Source organism: Cyclopterus lumpus, chromosome 5 (assembly GCF_009769545.1).
Source record: "Cyclopterus lumpus isolate fCycLum1 chromosome 5, fCycLum1.pri, whole genome shotgun sequence".
NCBI classification, from domain to species: Eukaryota; Metazoa; Chordata; class Actinopteri; order Perciformes; family Cyclopteridae; genus Cyclopterus; species Cyclopterus lumpus.
The window spans coordinates 14,782,020-14,798,908 of record NC_046970.1 but is presented as its reverse complement, the minus strand read 5'-3'; the positions used below and the strand labels follow the sequence as shown (position 1 = coordinate 14,798,908).

Here is a 16,889-nt window from a genome sequence, read left to right as displayed (position 1 = left end):
GACCTTTTTTTAAATAGAAAGAATGGCAGATTCAAGCAATATGACCCCCAACAGATACTCCACAACCATTTACAACCAACTTACCTCCCAGTTTGGTGGTGGAACAAGAAGACACAGTTTACTTAAAATCAGATTAACTTAATTGAGATCAAATTAACTTCATTGAGATCAAATTAACTTCATTGAGAGCATGAACATATTATGCAATATGATGGAATTTTAAATGCTTCTAAGTATCTTAAGTATAATGGAGACATGTTTGGTCGAGCACCGTAAAAGGTTGAGCACTCAAAGCTATTCAAATTACCACTTTCATACCACCACGAAAGTTTGATAGTTTCAAACTCTATATCTAAAGATATAACTGTTAAGACGGATGTTTCAGGTCATAAGGGTTAGTAATCCCATCATCAGAGAGTCCCAATTCCTGATTCCATAGCCCAAGACGCTGAACAGTAATTATAATAAATGTAGAGTAGCTGTTTAAATTCAGACCTGCCATTAAATGTTGTCAGCTCAAATAAATAAATATACCAGAAAACTTAAATAAAAAATAAAAGCTGTGACGTGTAAATATAAACTATATATTCAGGTAGAGGAAATAAAATTGATCCATCACTTTTATCACTGTAAATTATATATTCCTATGTAAAAGTGTAATAATTGAAATATGATATCTGCTTGACCAGAACTGTGCCAATCCTTGCTTTGTTTTTGTGTTAAATACATAATTGTATAAACAATGATGATAAAACACAAAAACACATTTTTAAAGAAAACTATGTGCAAACTTTGTCAAATGAATTGCAGCACTAAAATAGATTTGACATTTATGTGATGATATAAGGCTGGACACATTTAAGATATCAGTGACTGACCTTTTGATCTCATGAAAACACAATGACAACTGATTTTTTTTTAACTTCAGCGATACACAGAATGATTAATTTGACGCTTGCAAGGAAACATTTACCCAGACGAGTGCACAAGAATCTTTACGATTAGAGATTAACTCATGACAAACTCATTGGTTTGGGCACCTCTTCCTGATTATCTTTTTCATATTTTTACTATAATTTTGTATTGACCTAGAATTGCAAAAGAGGGATTTGACTTTGGCACGTTCAAAGAATTCAAAACTGCCTCAAGAAGGGGGATGAACCAAGAGCCTAGACGGCTCTCGTTTAGCCTAATGAATCGCACCTGGTGCTGATGGGATTCACCTGGTCTCTTTTTACCGGAAGCAGCTGCATAAAGACGGAGACCAGCATTGCCTACTCTCAGACGTCAGTTTTTCTTGTTCTATTGAATTCTCAGCCATGCCTCCTAAAAAGCCCGCAGCAGACTCCGCTGAGCCGCCCATGCCGTCCTCCAGCGATGCCCCGGTGGAAGAGAAAAAACCAGGTCCGCTTGTTTTTCATTTAACCAGAAAACGTGACATTTCAGTCCATGTTTAACTCTGTCGGCTTGCTCTCTAGATGCTGCGGCGCTGCGCAAACTAGCAACTCATCCCACCACAGCAATAATGGTGAAAGAAGCACTGGAAGAGTTGGACTCGCGCAAAGGGCTCTCCTCCCAAGCCATTCAGAGTTATATCAAACAAAAATACCCCTCTGTGGATTTGGTGCGGTTGAAGCACTTGGTCCGTAGGGCCCTGAAGAAAGGAATCGAGACCGGCACGCTGGTGCGGCCTGTCAACTCCAAAGTCACCACTGGCGCAATGGGAAAATTTAGGGTAAGCTGTCTAAATACAGGTCAAATCGGGTCAAATAACTCTTAATTGCTCCTTTTTGTCCTCAACTAGCTTGCACCAAAAGTGAAGGAGGCAAAGCCCACAACTGAGAATGTGGATCCCAATGTGGAAAAAGTACCCAAAGCGGCCAAGGATGGAGCCAAGAAGCCCAAGAAAGCGGGTATGAATAAAACTGACTACAACCACTATTTAAGCAATTTTAGGAGGGCTGGTTTTTAATAGCCTGTAATTTCTTCAAGGTGTCGCAAAAAAGGAAGATTCTGCCAATGAAGAGGACGAGTCAAAGGAGGTGAGGCAATGTTTGTGTGCTGTGCGTTGCAGATACTAGGTTGTCATCGCAGTCTGTTATTTCAAGTCACACATGTGCCTACTTGCAAATATTTTTGGCACGCCTATCAGCTTTGAGGCAATGATCTACAGAAATTCTGGGGCATTAAAATGTATACATTTTTTATTTTACGCTTTCATACAGTGGGTTGGCTGAGCACATGCTCTTCCACTGAAATATCCTGCCAACAATTCGGTACAATCCAACTAAATGACTAGGAATGGCCATTTTAAACATAAATGTGTCTGGGGCCTGTAGGGACTGCTTGGAATTATGACCGACTTTTTTCAGTTTTGTTCCCCCCCCCCCCCTTTAGGAACACAACCCTCCCAAAAGGTCTAAGAAAGTAAAGGAAGCTGCAACCTCAGCACCGACTACCTCAAAGGTTGCTCCAGCAAAGAAGCCAAAAGCAAGAAAAGCTGCAGAGAAAGATGATGGTGAGGGAGCCAAAACTACAGTAGCAAAGGCTACCAAGGAGTCAGCAAAGGCTACCAAGGAGTCAGCAAAGGCTACCAAGGAGTCAGCAAAGGCTACCAAGGAGTCAGCAAAGGCTACCAAGGAGTCAGCAAAGGCTACCAAGGAGTCTACCAAGGAGGCAGCAAAGGCTACCAAGGAGGCAGCAAAGGCTACCAAGGAGTCTACCAAGGAGGCAAAGGCAGGAAAGGCACCTCAGAGCAAAGCTGCTAAAGCAAGCAGTGAGGCCCCTGCTGCTAAAGCAACTGGGAAACGAGGGAGGAAGACTGCTGAATAAATGTACAATTGACTGTTTTTATACTATTTTGCAATAAAAAATAATATTTTTAGAGCTGTAGTGTGCTTTCTACTCTGTGCATTTTGAGGATGCAATGTCTTATTTTGCTTGTCTGTGGATATAAAGTAATATAACTTAAGTAGAACTGGTGCTAGTCTTTTGCGCTAGATTGCTCAAGAGAATTAGTGATGTTTGAGTCTAGACTAGTTGTCTTGAGTGTCCCCCTTTTCATGTGGAGAAAACTCCTTTGGCTACTCAAATGACATCACTCTGCATCTACAGCAAGACAAAGGGAGACAGGCAGCATTGAAAGTGTAGCTGCATGTTTAATCAAGGGGTGGCCCACACACCGGCATGGCTAGCACATTGCTTAGTTGTCCAAGTAGAGTCCTTGCTGTTGCGTTGTCCTGAGCTTCAAGATGCACCACCTGCTGTTTCTGCTCGAAGAGACATGTTTGCCTTCAGCGCCTCCTACAACATGGAGACAGAACGGTCTGAAGGTGCTCTCATGACCAAGTCGATGTGCTACAGAGCCCTGGGTACAATTTTTCTATTCTGGAATACTACCTGCCCCTAGGTATCATTTTCATTTAGGACTATGCAGCATTTAACTGTTGGCAAAACTATTACAAAAGGACCTCTTAGAATAGGATGGGCTGACTTTTAGTTAAGAATCTGAGCATGAGACTACCTGGTATGGAGTTAATATATTGACCCTTAAGGCATTGATTCCATCAGAATTAAATGAAAGATATAACAGGGTTTTTTTGCCCCTGAAATGGCATGTCTTAGCAAAAAAACTCTGAAGGTACCAGGACCCACTTTTGCACATCACCAAAATTCCATTGAATTGCAGTGGAGGCAGAGATTTACAAGACAAGACCTGCATTTGAACCAAAATCTGCATGGCCATAATGTGGATAAACTTAGCGGCTACTTAGTTTTTTCACTATTGTGCCTGATCAGGACCTTTTCAGGACTGACTCCTTCGTTGTTGGCTTTGTTGGAAATATATACCTTGTTGGCAGCACACAATGCCATGGGAGGGAAATGAAAGGTGAATAACACATGGATAGCTCAATTGCTATGAAAAAGGAACATTAAAGGGTCTTGATGGCCTCACATCGCTGACCCCAATGCACATAACAACATTGGCAGTACTAGGATGAATGAGCATTATAATAAATGTTAATGTGTCACCTTTTGAGTACTGTTTTTTTCACATTTGCAACAAATAGCATATCTGAGGATAATGTATTAAATGCTACAGTCTAAAACGTCAACACTTCATGCCTGTGTTACTCGCATGGCCTTAGGTCCAATTAATGGTAACATTTCCAAGATTTTGTGGGGATAACTAGTCACCTACGAATTAAGGCTCCATACTGGCAACTGTGTTCATAACACCAGTAAAAACACACCCACTCTTAAATACAGTGTATTCCAAACATATGAACCAAAGTGACCCCAACAAGAGGCTTTTGTTGTGTGATATACAATTTAGCAAGTTCATGACATTGGAGACAAATACAAGTTACTTTCAATTTCACATTTTAAAACAGCAAATTTATTTGTCTTTAAAAATAAAAAATAAACTAAAAAGTATTACTATTTCATTGTCACTAAGAGAAACAGTACGGAAGCACTGAGTCTTTGAGCACTTTAATCGCTCTTCAAGTATGTTAATTCAGTTCATTGATTATTCTTCTGCAGTTGAAAAGCCACCAGGATAGCAGGAGCCAGTCGGCCCAGAGGACAGGGTCGCAACTCCAAATATTAAAGTTCTTGATAGCAAATATCCCGGTTCTGGCAGAACCAGTGTTAGTGACTTCACACATCCGTAAGAAACAAGTCAAGAACCCACTATTATTTGATCCAGTGACAAGTCTGGTTTCCAGAGCAAGGTAGCTGATGTGCAAGCACCCAATTCTTCAGAGTGTCGGGGGCAGGAAGAGGAAGAGTTGGTCACAGAGGCTGAAATGTAAAGACTGAGTAAAGGGGAACAAAAGAGCAGACTGAAAAACCAGAGTGGCAAGACTAGAAGAGAGAGAGGAACGTACAAAAAGAGAATATGGGCAACTAAATCACGCAGAACACTCAGCTCATTACAGTTAAAAGTAAATACAAAGCAATATGTTAGCTGTATTAAAAATAGCAATGACTTAAAAACAACACCCTTGAATTAGCTCAAAAGTAATAAAAACTCTGAATTACAATTTCTTCTGTGGGAAAACAATGCAAGTTTTCCACATGTAAACAAATTCACTCAGAAGAGAGAAATCAAGTGTGCAGTTCTCTCAGCCCCTCCTTCACTCATGCCCATTCAACCCTTAACAGTATGTGCTTGTGCCAATTGCACCAAAGATAGTGGGTTGATACCAAACATCCAATTGCTCTCCTTATTCTCTGTAGGATTCTTCTCAACACCTTTCAGAAAGAGATAAAGTGACAAACCAATGATGCAACCCTCCTGAGTGTTTCAAGAAGCTGCTGAAGAAGCAGAAAAGGAAGGAGTATTGAGTTTCAACTGCCTGTATGGGTCAGTGTCCTCCCTTCACAACATCAGCCCCAAATCCTCCGTCCCGTCATTATTTAAATAAGCCTCTCCAAGCTGGTCATCTGGGGTGCAGAAGAAAGTGATGCAGATACTCTGAGATGGCATCCCAGTGCCTCCAGAGGAAGGCGAGGAGGATTACAAGGAGCAGCGTAGAAAACGTGCGGCTGCGTGTTTTCATTAAGGGGACAACACAGTTAGCCACTGTGGACACAAACACCAAAAGGGACAGCCATAACAGCCAGCAGCACATTGATTAGTTTTCCTAGTAGAGTCCGTGCTGTGGCGTTCTCCAAACCCTCTAGCTGCACCACCTGCTGTTGCTGGCTGCTGCAGCTCCATCTTGAGATACGCGTCTGACATGCCTCCAGCGCCTCCTACAGGTCAGGGACAAGTCAGTGAAATAGCTTCCGATAACAAAAGCAGAAGCATCATGGTTATTTTCAGTGGAGCTCACCTGAATGTCCCTCGCTCTTTCGTAAGACTGGTAAGCAATCTTCTCCTCCATGCTGGCAAGTTCCTGTTTCAAGTTCAGAATTTCATTTTGGTGCAGTTCTGTCAAGTCATTGAGTTGTTCTTCCAACGTTCACACTGCAAAAGAGTGACACAACAGCAGTACATCACAAACAGGATGATTTCCTTCTCCCCATACAGACCTATTAGTGTATAGGATATGATATGACACCTGTATCGTTCCTCTTGCAAGGCCTCCATGATCATCGTGTAGTCCCGCTGATAGTGAGACTTTAGGTTTTCAAAGGACTCTTCCAGTCGACCTTGGTTTTCCCGGAGCTCTTGGATCTCATGGAGTATAGCATCAAAGCCTGAGGCCTGGCCATGATCCCAGGGTGTTGGCCCTTGGAGCTAGGGGGGCCTCCGGGAGCTCCAGTTGTGCTGTTGACACCTGCAGAGCCGGAAGTAGCGCTAGAACAGTCATCATCACTGCCATACTTTGGGCTGGACTGCAACTGTCCGGTCCCAAGGGCCCTCGCCGTTCCAGGGCCAACACCCTCATCTCCCTGGGTTTCATCCAAGGAATCTTTCAAAGATGCAATGTTATCAGCACTGCCAACTTGTTGCGGATGAGGGAGGCGATTTCTCTCGGCTTAGACACCACAGCTCCAGCGGCAGAATGAGTGGCTTGAGAGAAACTGGAGAGGCCCCCCGTCACCTGTAATGAGTGATTTCAGGTAAGTGCTCAGGCTGTGTCGAGTTAGCAATATGAAAACTAGTTGAACTGCGGTCAAACGGATCACTAAAGTATTTATCACACAGCCTGACAGCTTCAGCAGTTGTCATTAAATAGCCTTAAACACACAGGAACCGCATGAGTCGTCTTACCTTATAACAACACATAATCCTGCAGTTTTAGTGCAAACCATCCACACCCTTTATAAAATCCAGGGCTCTGACCAGATCACTGGAGCTAAAGGTTAATTCTGCACTTTGGGCAAAACAGGAGGTTAACTTCTTCGATAATGGACATTTTCCACCCATTACTTTTGTGTGCGTGAAGTTTAAGGCACAACAATAACTCCACATTATGATCTTCTTATAAGCTCTGAGGCATTCAGGTTTGTTCCCTGCATGGACAAAACTCTCTGCATGACTAGACACCATTATCAGCAAGTAGAAATGTTTGGGTTTTATTCCATGAGCCATACTGGCACACATGAATGGAAAACAGCCATTATTCATTTTTATAAACAGTCTATTCTCAACCAAGTAGTCAGCTCTCTTGACCCCTTTCCTTTTTCTCAATCAATAAATTTAGATGAAATACGGTATACTTTATTGAAAAAAAAGATATGTAGTGTTTTTGTTCAATAAAACCCGCTAAATATTCCTGAGTGGGTTTGGCAACCAAAAAAAACAAAACAAGGAAGGCACCCGGAAAGCACAAACCTTGGCTCCAACATCTTTCAGCCCCTGGTGCATGTCTCGGAAAACATCTTTGGGCTGGCGAGGAATGCCGTTGTGTTCCACCTCTCGAAGCTTCCGGTGGTAGTGCTCGAGTTTCCTCTGCAGCTGCTGTATAGTCTGAGCTGACTTTTGGTTCTTCTTCTCAAACACCTGTTTGATGCGAGCACTCTGCTGTTTGTCTGCATTATTGGCTAGTTTCAGGTATTCAGCCACGTTGTCATCACGTGCAGTTGTTCAATTTTAATTTGTTCTGTGAGTTTGAGGATCTTCTGTTGTAGTTGAGCAATGGCCTGCTTTGTTCGCTGGGGGTCTGGGGTACTGTCAACCACATCATACCCATCTGCACCGTAGGGGAGAGCATTGGGTGACACAGCAGGGCCTGATCCATCATAGCGATCCAGCTGTTCAAAAAATGTGAACAGAAGAGAAGGGTAAAGTTAAAGTTTATCAAGACTAACATTAAAATCACTGTTTGTCAAGATATAACTATCATGCATTATTGTGCGAGCACTGGGTGATGTATTGCTGTCAATACTGTACTGGCAATAATATAAGGCAGTGTTTTGTTTCTGGAAACTAACATACATGCATACAAACCACAAAACCTACATACACTAAACGCATTCACATTTCACAAAAGCAGATGGCACCAGTAGAACAAAAGATGCCTTTTGGCTGTGACTTCACAACATCACTTCAAGGAGTCACAGGTGGAGATGCAGTGACTATTGTGAGGAACAAAAGCTCAAAAATAGGCCAAGTTAACGAAGAGTCGATGAGGAGTTATGACATTATGATTTAAAATTGTCCTCCTCATGAGGAAGGGGTAATTTAGTTAAAAGGCCAGTGCATATTATGTGAAGCCATCAACAGTCGTCAGAGCCTTCAGGCTCAAACTGAAACAAGAGGAGAGGTAAATATAAATCACAAACTGAATTGGTCCCATCATAAGAGCCCCTATTGGAAACACACCAGCTGTTGAGCTCCTTGTACTCTGAATAACTACTGTCAAGTATTTCTGAACCAGTTTAAGTGTAAACCATAAAGATGGAATAAAGCGTTGTGTTGTCTGACTATGTACTGTGCAGGAAGCTGTAGTTTAAATTCACATTGACGGAGGCGATTAGATAGAGCTGCTAATCAATAACATAATAGAGAGGTTTGGTTAAATGCCAGCATGTACCACAAATTAGCCATTTGATTCCATGCATCTGTTACTTAAACTGTAGGTATCTAGCAGACATACACAAAATGATAAAAGTGCAAAAAGGTTCTTGGATAATTAATTTTGTATCTGCCTTTATGAAAGAACTACCAATCATGATTGCATGGCAACCAAAAGACAACCTGTTTCCACCGAGGATGAATCCCAGTAGATGATTATCGATTACAAATAACAGGTCATACTTTTCTTAAGATGGATGATAACACAGGGGGGTGAAATTATTCCATCTTCCACATGACATCTGTTGATTAACTTATTTCCAGCCTCCAGTGAGTTTTGAAGCCAGAGCTTCAAAACAGTGTGCCATTACCTCTCGTATTATGATGCCTACTTCCTCCTAATTTTTAATTCCAGAGATTCTAGATGTCACACTGCTGACATCCAGCCCCCTACTTCAATGGACTATCGTGTGTAAAGATGTTATCATCTGCTGAAATTACTGTGTCAGGTTTGATACATGCATGTTCTTTTTGACAACCTTTACAGTACGACCGGTTTATAACACTGAAGGTGTCGTTTCCAGATTTCTATCAACATTCAATGTAAAAAGAAAACATTTTTGTTTAGCCCTACAAGCCTTCTCTGACCTTAAGTACACTCAGAGACAGCAAGAGTCTAAATTTAGAAAGGCTTAAAGCACATAGACACAAACCACTCAAAGGCAATCGCTGACCTCCCACCGCTGACAGCTCATCTCCCCATTCATCGGTTCATCCAGGCACATCGAAACCATTAACAGCCTTTAACACGTTTGCACAATTCACTTAGTTTTGATATTCTTTCATAGATATTAGCGAATGACTCAGTTTTATCTTCTATTTTTTTTTTTACAGCTTAGTTGCAAACAAATACAATGCAATGCATGAATGCACAGTGTCTCTTTGTATTACGATTTGCATTTGAATGTTTTATGTCCTGAAGCTATTTTTTCTATGAATACAACCATTTCAAGAGTGAATTCAGTATAATTAGGCCATGTTTTGTAATGTGAGTTGTACTGTGCATTTACTAGGACAAATATTAATATATATATATATAAAATTATGAGTTAAGAAGAAAATGAAGTCACACCAAAAATATTTGTATATGAATAGAGGAGATCCGATGATCAGAAGAAGAGGTTCCAGCGACACAATAATGTTGGTGGGGCACTAGTGCATAAAGAAAAAGCAAATGTTCATGAATTTTGTCAGTGCTAACATTTTTCATTGCATTTATTTGACAAATTCTCGAGTTTTAGAACTACAGTTCCCATCATTCTTTAGGGATGCAAGCAGGAAATATGTTGTCATTGAATACATGAGTTAACTATTAGAAACACATTTTTTTCCTATATTTGTTTAAATATTAGCATTTATGAAAGTGATACTGCATTAGCTATTAGCAGTTCCTGATTCCTCAGTGCACAGACAACAATTACTGGATTACTTTATATACACTCAAGAAAACTGCTAAACATGATGAACACAAGACAAGTTCTTAAGTTATAAGAAGCGGCTCTTTTTCTATGATTTCTAAGCACATTTATGGACATTTATCTGTGATGAACATTAGAGACAAAGTGTAAGTCACGCTGATTCCAGGAGTGCGTTTCATGTCTGTGTTCAGATTTGACTAAATTATGACTCGCCAATCGATTTTTTTCATGCGCACCCACAAACTGGCATTCTCGGCAATTGCCTATATAACCTATATCACAAACCTCCCAGTACATCACTTGTACAAACATTGGAATTTCTTCCTACTCTGTTAAGAATGTACTGTTGCATGTCCATGGTTTATTTCTCACCTGGACCACCTGGCAGGACTTAGACACTCACCTTGTCAGGCTCCTCAGTTGAGTGGTAACCAGAGGTTAGCAGAACGTCAGCTAGAGCTGGGCTGCTGGGTGTATCTGTGGTCGAGGAGGAACGTGGGCGTCCAGCCTGCAGCAGGGCTTCATGGGTGCTGCGCCGGTGGATCTGTGGGCTACCTTTCTGGGGAGGCTCCCCGGTGCCCCCCACCTTGCTGCGGCGGCTCTGCAGGCTGGTGCCTCGCTTCATTGGTGGAGCACCTCGGATCTGCTGCAGAACACGGCTCAGAGCTGCGGGAGGGGCGGAAGCGGCAGGGTTGTCAGAATCCAAAGGGAGGGCCAAGGAGGCAGGAGCGTACCCTACTTCGGACCCTACATCAGTGGGTTCGGAGGGAGGGGCGCCTGTGCAGGACGAGACAGAGTCATGTGGGGAAACGGAGGAGCGTCGGCGCTGTGGCTGGAAGAACTGCTTCAGGCCATGGCCCAACGCTCCCATGTTCTCCAGGGCGTTATGGGTGATTTTGGACAAGCCATGCTCTGACTCCGACGCCCTCCTGCCGACCTCCAGCTCCGCTCGGCCTCCCGTGTCCGGCTCCTCTGGACTCTGCTCATTACTACCCTGATCCATCAGAGACCTCCAGTTTCACAGTGAGGTTCTACTTGGGGGTGCAGGGGACTAGCTATGTCCCGTCGACACCCCCCCACCCCCTGAGCGACTTGTTGAGAGCCGGGAAGCAGAGGGTATGTCGCTCAGTTGGGCCTTTTGAGTGGACATGCATCTGTGGCTTGGCTGAATGTCATGCTTGTCTACCATAAAAGGAAAATAAAATGGATTATGACATGCAGCAGTGAGTGATGAACATAATAAGCAGCAGAATATAAAACATCAAGCAACATAAACTGGGTTGACAGACATGACCACTAAAATAATCTTTTTGCAAAATATTCATGATTGAAAAAAACGTTATATTGTCTCTCTGCTGAATGAAAACAGAAAGTACAATTTTTAGCTTTAACAGTATGTGGCATGTCTGGCAGTGCCAACCCGGTAATGCAACAACAGAAAGTCTACAAAATAAACAAGCACTAAGAACAGTTTCTGAAATGTCCATGTTTGGTATATTGCACACGTTTAACAGTCAATGCCTTAGGCTGTTTCTGAAATCACTTTCTATTGTTTGTTTCTGGGCATTCAAACCTGACTGTTCAAAAGCCCTCATTACAGTTGTACAATCACATTTCAGAAAGTATTCATCATGGAAATTAATAATCAACATAACTGAGAGTGCTCTGATGATGCCAACAAAGAGACTACAGTGTGAAAAATGTAAATGAAATTCTAAAAGGGTCTGGGATTATTATCCAATTCTCAACTGATTAAGGTATTCAACGATCCATGGCGGTCTCCTCCTTGCATCTTATTGTATAATAAGGCTACATCCTGTAATGTAAAGGACCATTCCGACTTTGGCCTTCAGATGACAGACCAACATGTAATGAGACAGTGAGAAAGAAAGAAAGTGAAGAGGTGAGAGAGAGAGTGACAGAAAGCTTACCATCAGCCCAGCTTCGCCTCTTCTGACTCACAACTCGGGATTGGCTAAATAGACAGAAATAGAAACAAAAAAAACTAAATAATATTTTCCATACCAAAGAAAAGGATAAGGTTTAAAAAGAGGCATACTGTAGCATCACAGCAGCTCCAGACACTGTTGAAGAAATAATATTAGCTGTACATCGAAACAAACATCAGAACATGGCATGAACGCAATAGTGCTCACTGCATAAGTCATCTCTCATCTGAGAGGGGTTCGGGGTGGGGGGCAAGGAGAGGAAAATAAATAAACGGGGTTACTCAGAGAGAGATCTTCAGTAAATGAATGTGCACGCTATCCTTATATACACATATCTATTATTACATATTTGATCATATATTTCTGACATGGTCAAATGGACATGGCTTTTTTCACAATACCTGTACTGATCTGACACCATCAAGGTCAAGGCCAAACATCTTGCTTTTAAAGATGATGATGATGATCTTAGAAGCTATCATTCAGTATTTTTGCTTCAGTGTTTATTTCTAAAGCTGATATGCCTCTGCATGCTTGAAACACATTGTTAAATAAATCTGAATAGCACCCATTGCTAACAGTTACGACACCTACTTTTTTTCGTAAAGAATACAATTAATTTCTACAATAACAATAGTCAGTTTGAGATGTGCGCCTCCTTTAGTCTTCAAGCACCTGGACAGGCCTGTTTTACAATACATGATGGAAAAAAGCATGTTTCCCTAAAGCAAATATCCAAAGCCCAAAGAGATGGGTCAGACTATAGTACATGGATTATTTTGCAGACAAATGGAAAAACGATTCCACGAGTCAGCACTAAGTATCACTTAACAAGCCAGCAGCACAATCTAGCAACCAAAACCCCTATGAAAGGCTCCATTAGTGCAACACAGTGACTCATTACTGCTGGACCTGCTGTTAGCTCTGCAGTGTTAGATAAGAAAGCACTTTGTTAAAGGGTAGGTGGTAGTGTACAGTACAATAAGGACAAGAGTAACCAAGTCTTGCTGATCAACATGCTGGAACAATGGTTTTGTTTCGAAAATTCAATTACCTTTCCCTTACTGCCGTCCTCATCTCACTCATTACTCAAAACAAATGAATACATCAACAGAAATATTTCAAACATCCCTCCCTCTAGGACAGTACCTTAAGTATAAACATACAGCTGGTATATACTACATATCCTCAAACATAAGTGAACCATAATGAAGTTATGTTGTCTTCACGTATGTATACACTGAGTTTCATGGCTGCTACTTTAAAACTGGCAGGTGTAAGTGCACATTTTACTGGCTCTTGGAAATAGATGTCGGAATGTTAAGGCTAACAATTATCATATATAGACAACTGATTTAACACAGCTTCATGTAAGAATGCCTCAAATCAGAAAAAACAGTTACTCATTTCCTGAATCACTGATTATCGACAGAGACGCGGGACATTCAGTAACTCAGTGTAACATATTGCAGTAAAACCTCAGGACAAGGACATAGGACACAGATATGGAACTATTTCCCTCACCTACAATAAAAATATGATGACGTCCGACTTCTCTACGCTAGAGGGCAAAGTTTTCTTTTCAAAGTGGGTCAACCACCATTCGCCTATCACTATGTACATGCAGTGCTCCAAGGTCACACATCTACAGAGTGTTGTGCATGACTAGCAGCCTTAAGCTAAAATGTGTGTATCTGGAAGCAGGGTGTCCTCTTAGGTCATTGCTATATCGGCATAGGCTTACATGCTTTATTCCAATACATTTTCACATATCACTGAAGATTAGCACTCATTAGTTTCAGATTGTGTTCACAAATTACAACAATGTAATTCATGTTAATATTAAATATAAAAACAAAACTCAGCAAGAGTCAAAGTACAGATAAACATACCTTCAGGCGTGGTCATCAGCAGATGACTTTTGGATCTATTAACACAAGGAAGGGTTTAATCCAAACAAATTTCCAGCACTGCTTCCTTACTATTCTTACAAGTGGAAAACTGGTGGGATAGCTGTCAAACTTTAGTCAGCTGTTTCCATGGACATTTAGAAAAATCACATGCTGCAAAAACAAACCAAAAACAGATGTAAGACAGGGTAAGAAACTGTTTGCTATGAAGGGAATTGTGACATTATGAAGGGGACAACTTCAGACACATGGGTGATGTCCCGATTTATTAAAATGGTATTGGACCAATCTATTGATCTTATACAGAAGTCTCCAATAATTGCTGTATTAATGATGTTCTTCTGTATGACAGAGTAGCCTATTGACATGCTGTTTCAGCTATCTGTGATCATCATGACTAAAGCTTAACCTCAGTATTACTCAATTATTTACATTTGCTGTTCTCCTCAAACTAAATAAATTTAAAAATATGAATCGGCTAAATACACTGGGAAAGGCAGAAATGTTTGGATATTTATACCATCAAGTCTACACGTCCGATGTTTTTTAAGTATCCGCATATCCCACTTGTTACCAATGATTTTGTAAAGCTTCATTATACTAATGGAATTCAATATATATCGTAGACTATAACTATCATAGATTGTATGCAGTTGGAAAACAATCATAATATTAGCTGAATGCATTCTGTCTCCATGACTGATAACCGTCATTTAAAACATTTAAAAGTGTATATAACATCTAAACCAACCAGCTCCTAGATCAGAGGAGATGTTTTGCAGTTGGTGGAAAGCAACTGGCTCAAAACCCTCCAGCCACCATTGTTATTGTGAGGTTATCATCGGCTCCACTTGCATGGTATCACAGCAAGTTGATATAAAGTTGGATAAAAATACAACCAGCATGCATTGTCAGAAGATTTCAGCAGCACAGGACAGCAAACAAAAGTGTACCATTAGCTGGTGTACATAGTAAAACATTTGGGAGGATAAATCCCAGATAGTATTATTCCTATAAGTATTATTGTCATCATTATTATTATAATTATTATCATATATTATTATGAAACCGACTGTACTTTTAATGCAGCCTATTGCCAGACCTGATATTTTAGGGTAATATCATTTGAATAGAATAGAAGTGATTACTCAACCCAAAGGAACTAGTTCAGACATTTTTACAAAAAGATTAAACTAGTCTGTGGCTTAAATGGCAAAAGGAAAAGCACAGGCCTCCAAGGAGTTTTAGCTTAATTAAGTGTGTAATGTTAATTAATAGTGCCGAATAGCCGCATGGGATTATCTGACGGAAAGAGCCACACAAGTGAGAGAAAGTAACTCAAAGATGATTTAACGTTCTCAAAAAGGTGACGTCACCCAGTATCGCGCTCTGAATATATACGCTGATACAGTCATACGTGCATTCCGATGAGATCACCACCCAGTCAATAGTAACAATAAAGTTTAATTTTCTTTATACTATTGCGTAAAACACGAACTTTAATTTAACCTGAGAACGTTAGTGTGTTATCACCGTGCAGCTTAGGTTAGTTAATTAAATTACTCCACAGGTTACAGGTGCATTCGATGGCATTGCAAGGAGGGTAACAGTGGTAACGTACGCTTAACATTTTAAAAGCAGATGGTGTGAGGAAATACATGTTGTACCTGGTAGTGTGTTTTGAGTCACAATAATAAGTTACTGAAATTAGTCCGAGCCCAACGGTTTAACATTAGCTAAAGATAAGAAGAGGATGAAATTAGCAGCTCGCTAGCCAACGTCCGTAGGCCTGGCCTCAAAAGCACTCAAGTGCATCATACAATAGCTGTAAACGTCAATGTAGTTTATCGTTTATTGAAGGGTGGTGCTAACCGTCGTGGTAGATAACGTCCTGAAGAATCGTTGACCCCGTTTCGATGCTTGTCTGCCCCTCTGGTAGCTAGCAGTACCAGCTAACGTGTTGCACCGGGAAGTGTTCGTTTTACTTTACGGACGCACAGACCGGCACTGCTGTGGCGGGGCGGGGCCACGGGCGTTACGCTATGCTGTAGTTAGGTTTACTGAACATTTAGCATAACACCTATCAGAGGTTACATGGTAACCTCTGATAGGTGTTAAAGTATTTATGCAGGTTTTTTACCCCCAAATCACTGGTTTGAATATGATGGTGATCATCACGTGATACACACACGTCCCAGGACAAACCCAATAGATAACTGGTTTACCTGTTCAAATAACTTTTTTAAACACTCTTGCATTAAGAATGTTGGTCATAATCATCACATAACCACAGATGCCATTACTGTTAGACAATCCCTCTGTTGGGCCATCACACTTTTGTATCCAAAATGGAATCTGGAAAGAAAGTACCAACTGTCACAACCAATGTTCACGTTATTGATAAAGAGCTTGAGTCATCATTTATGAGACGTACGTTCATGTCATTATCAGCTCTTCTCCACACGTGGAATTATGTAACTTCATTTTATAGAAATGTAAAGAAGAATCGTGGTCCAGCTGACAACACCACCTGAAACCGCCCTCACAGGTGTGAACAGCTCAAACACACCGGTTCATTTAGATTGGAGGTATTGGGTGGCCATCTGTCACGTACTCCCACCAGCGTTTCTTAATCACACCGTGGAGTCTTGTATTTCACGGTGGAGTATTTAAGTCCGAGCTAGTTACATCTCTCACAGTGCGGTCTGCGCCGCTTCCCTCTTTGTATTGGTACTAATATAGCCGGAGTTTAACTGAGGACAAAGTCTAAATTGTTCTGCTCAAAGTAAGTTCAATTCAATTTGACATATTCTGGTCTGACCGTTCCGTTGTATTATAATCCGGCCTGGGTGTTGTCGCCGAAGTTAAACCTTGACAAAGCACACGCATCCATTAACCTTCTTCGTAATCACTCACATGTAACTACATTTACACATCGCCCATCCAGACTATCCTTGTAACAAAACAGGCGCTTACTCGCCGCCTGGCCACTCAGCCTGTCAGTTAGCAGGCTGGCTCGACTCTCGAGCTAAAAGACATCGCCTCGGCCATGGTTAGCTGCAGGCAGACAGGGCACCTC

The 16,889-nt window shown here is 41.3% G+C and overlaps 2 protein-coding genes across 2 annotated transcripts; one reads left to right on the top strand and one right to left on the bottom strand.

Moving 5' to 3' along the window:
* The first annotated feature begins 1,296 nt into the window (after window positions 1-1,296).
* LOC117730668 (protein B4) lies at window positions 1,297-2,832 on the top strand. The gene is made up of 5 exons (XM_034532529.1): window positions 1,297-1,404; window positions 1,479-1,735; window positions 1,805-1,913; window positions 1,993-2,042; window positions 2,398-2,832. Exons 1-5 carry the CDS (start codon window positions 1,320-1,322, stop codon window positions 2,830-2,832), a joined length of 936 nt encoding a protein of 311 aa, XP_034388420.1. The 5' UTR covers window positions 1,297-1,319.
* Window positions 2,833-4,376: 1,544 nt separating this feature from the next.
* On the bottom strand, window positions 4,377-16,838 carry LOC117730688 (transmembrane and coiled-coil domains protein 1-like). The gene is given in 12 exon segments (XM_034532552.1): window positions 4,377-5,612; window positions 5,614-5,763; window positions 5,844-5,977; window positions 6,070-6,238; window positions 6,241-6,458; window positions 6,461-6,557; window positions 7,292-7,542; window positions 7,545-7,710; window positions 10,355-11,133; window positions 11,883-11,926; window positions 13,793-13,963; window positions 16,727-16,838. Coding segments are annotated over 9 exon segments (1,950 nt in total). The 5' UTR covers window positions 10,955-11,133; window positions 11,883-11,926; window positions 13,793-13,963; window positions 16,727-16,838; the 3' UTR covers window positions 4,377-5,447.
* Window positions 16,839-16,889: the final 51 nt, after the last annotated feature.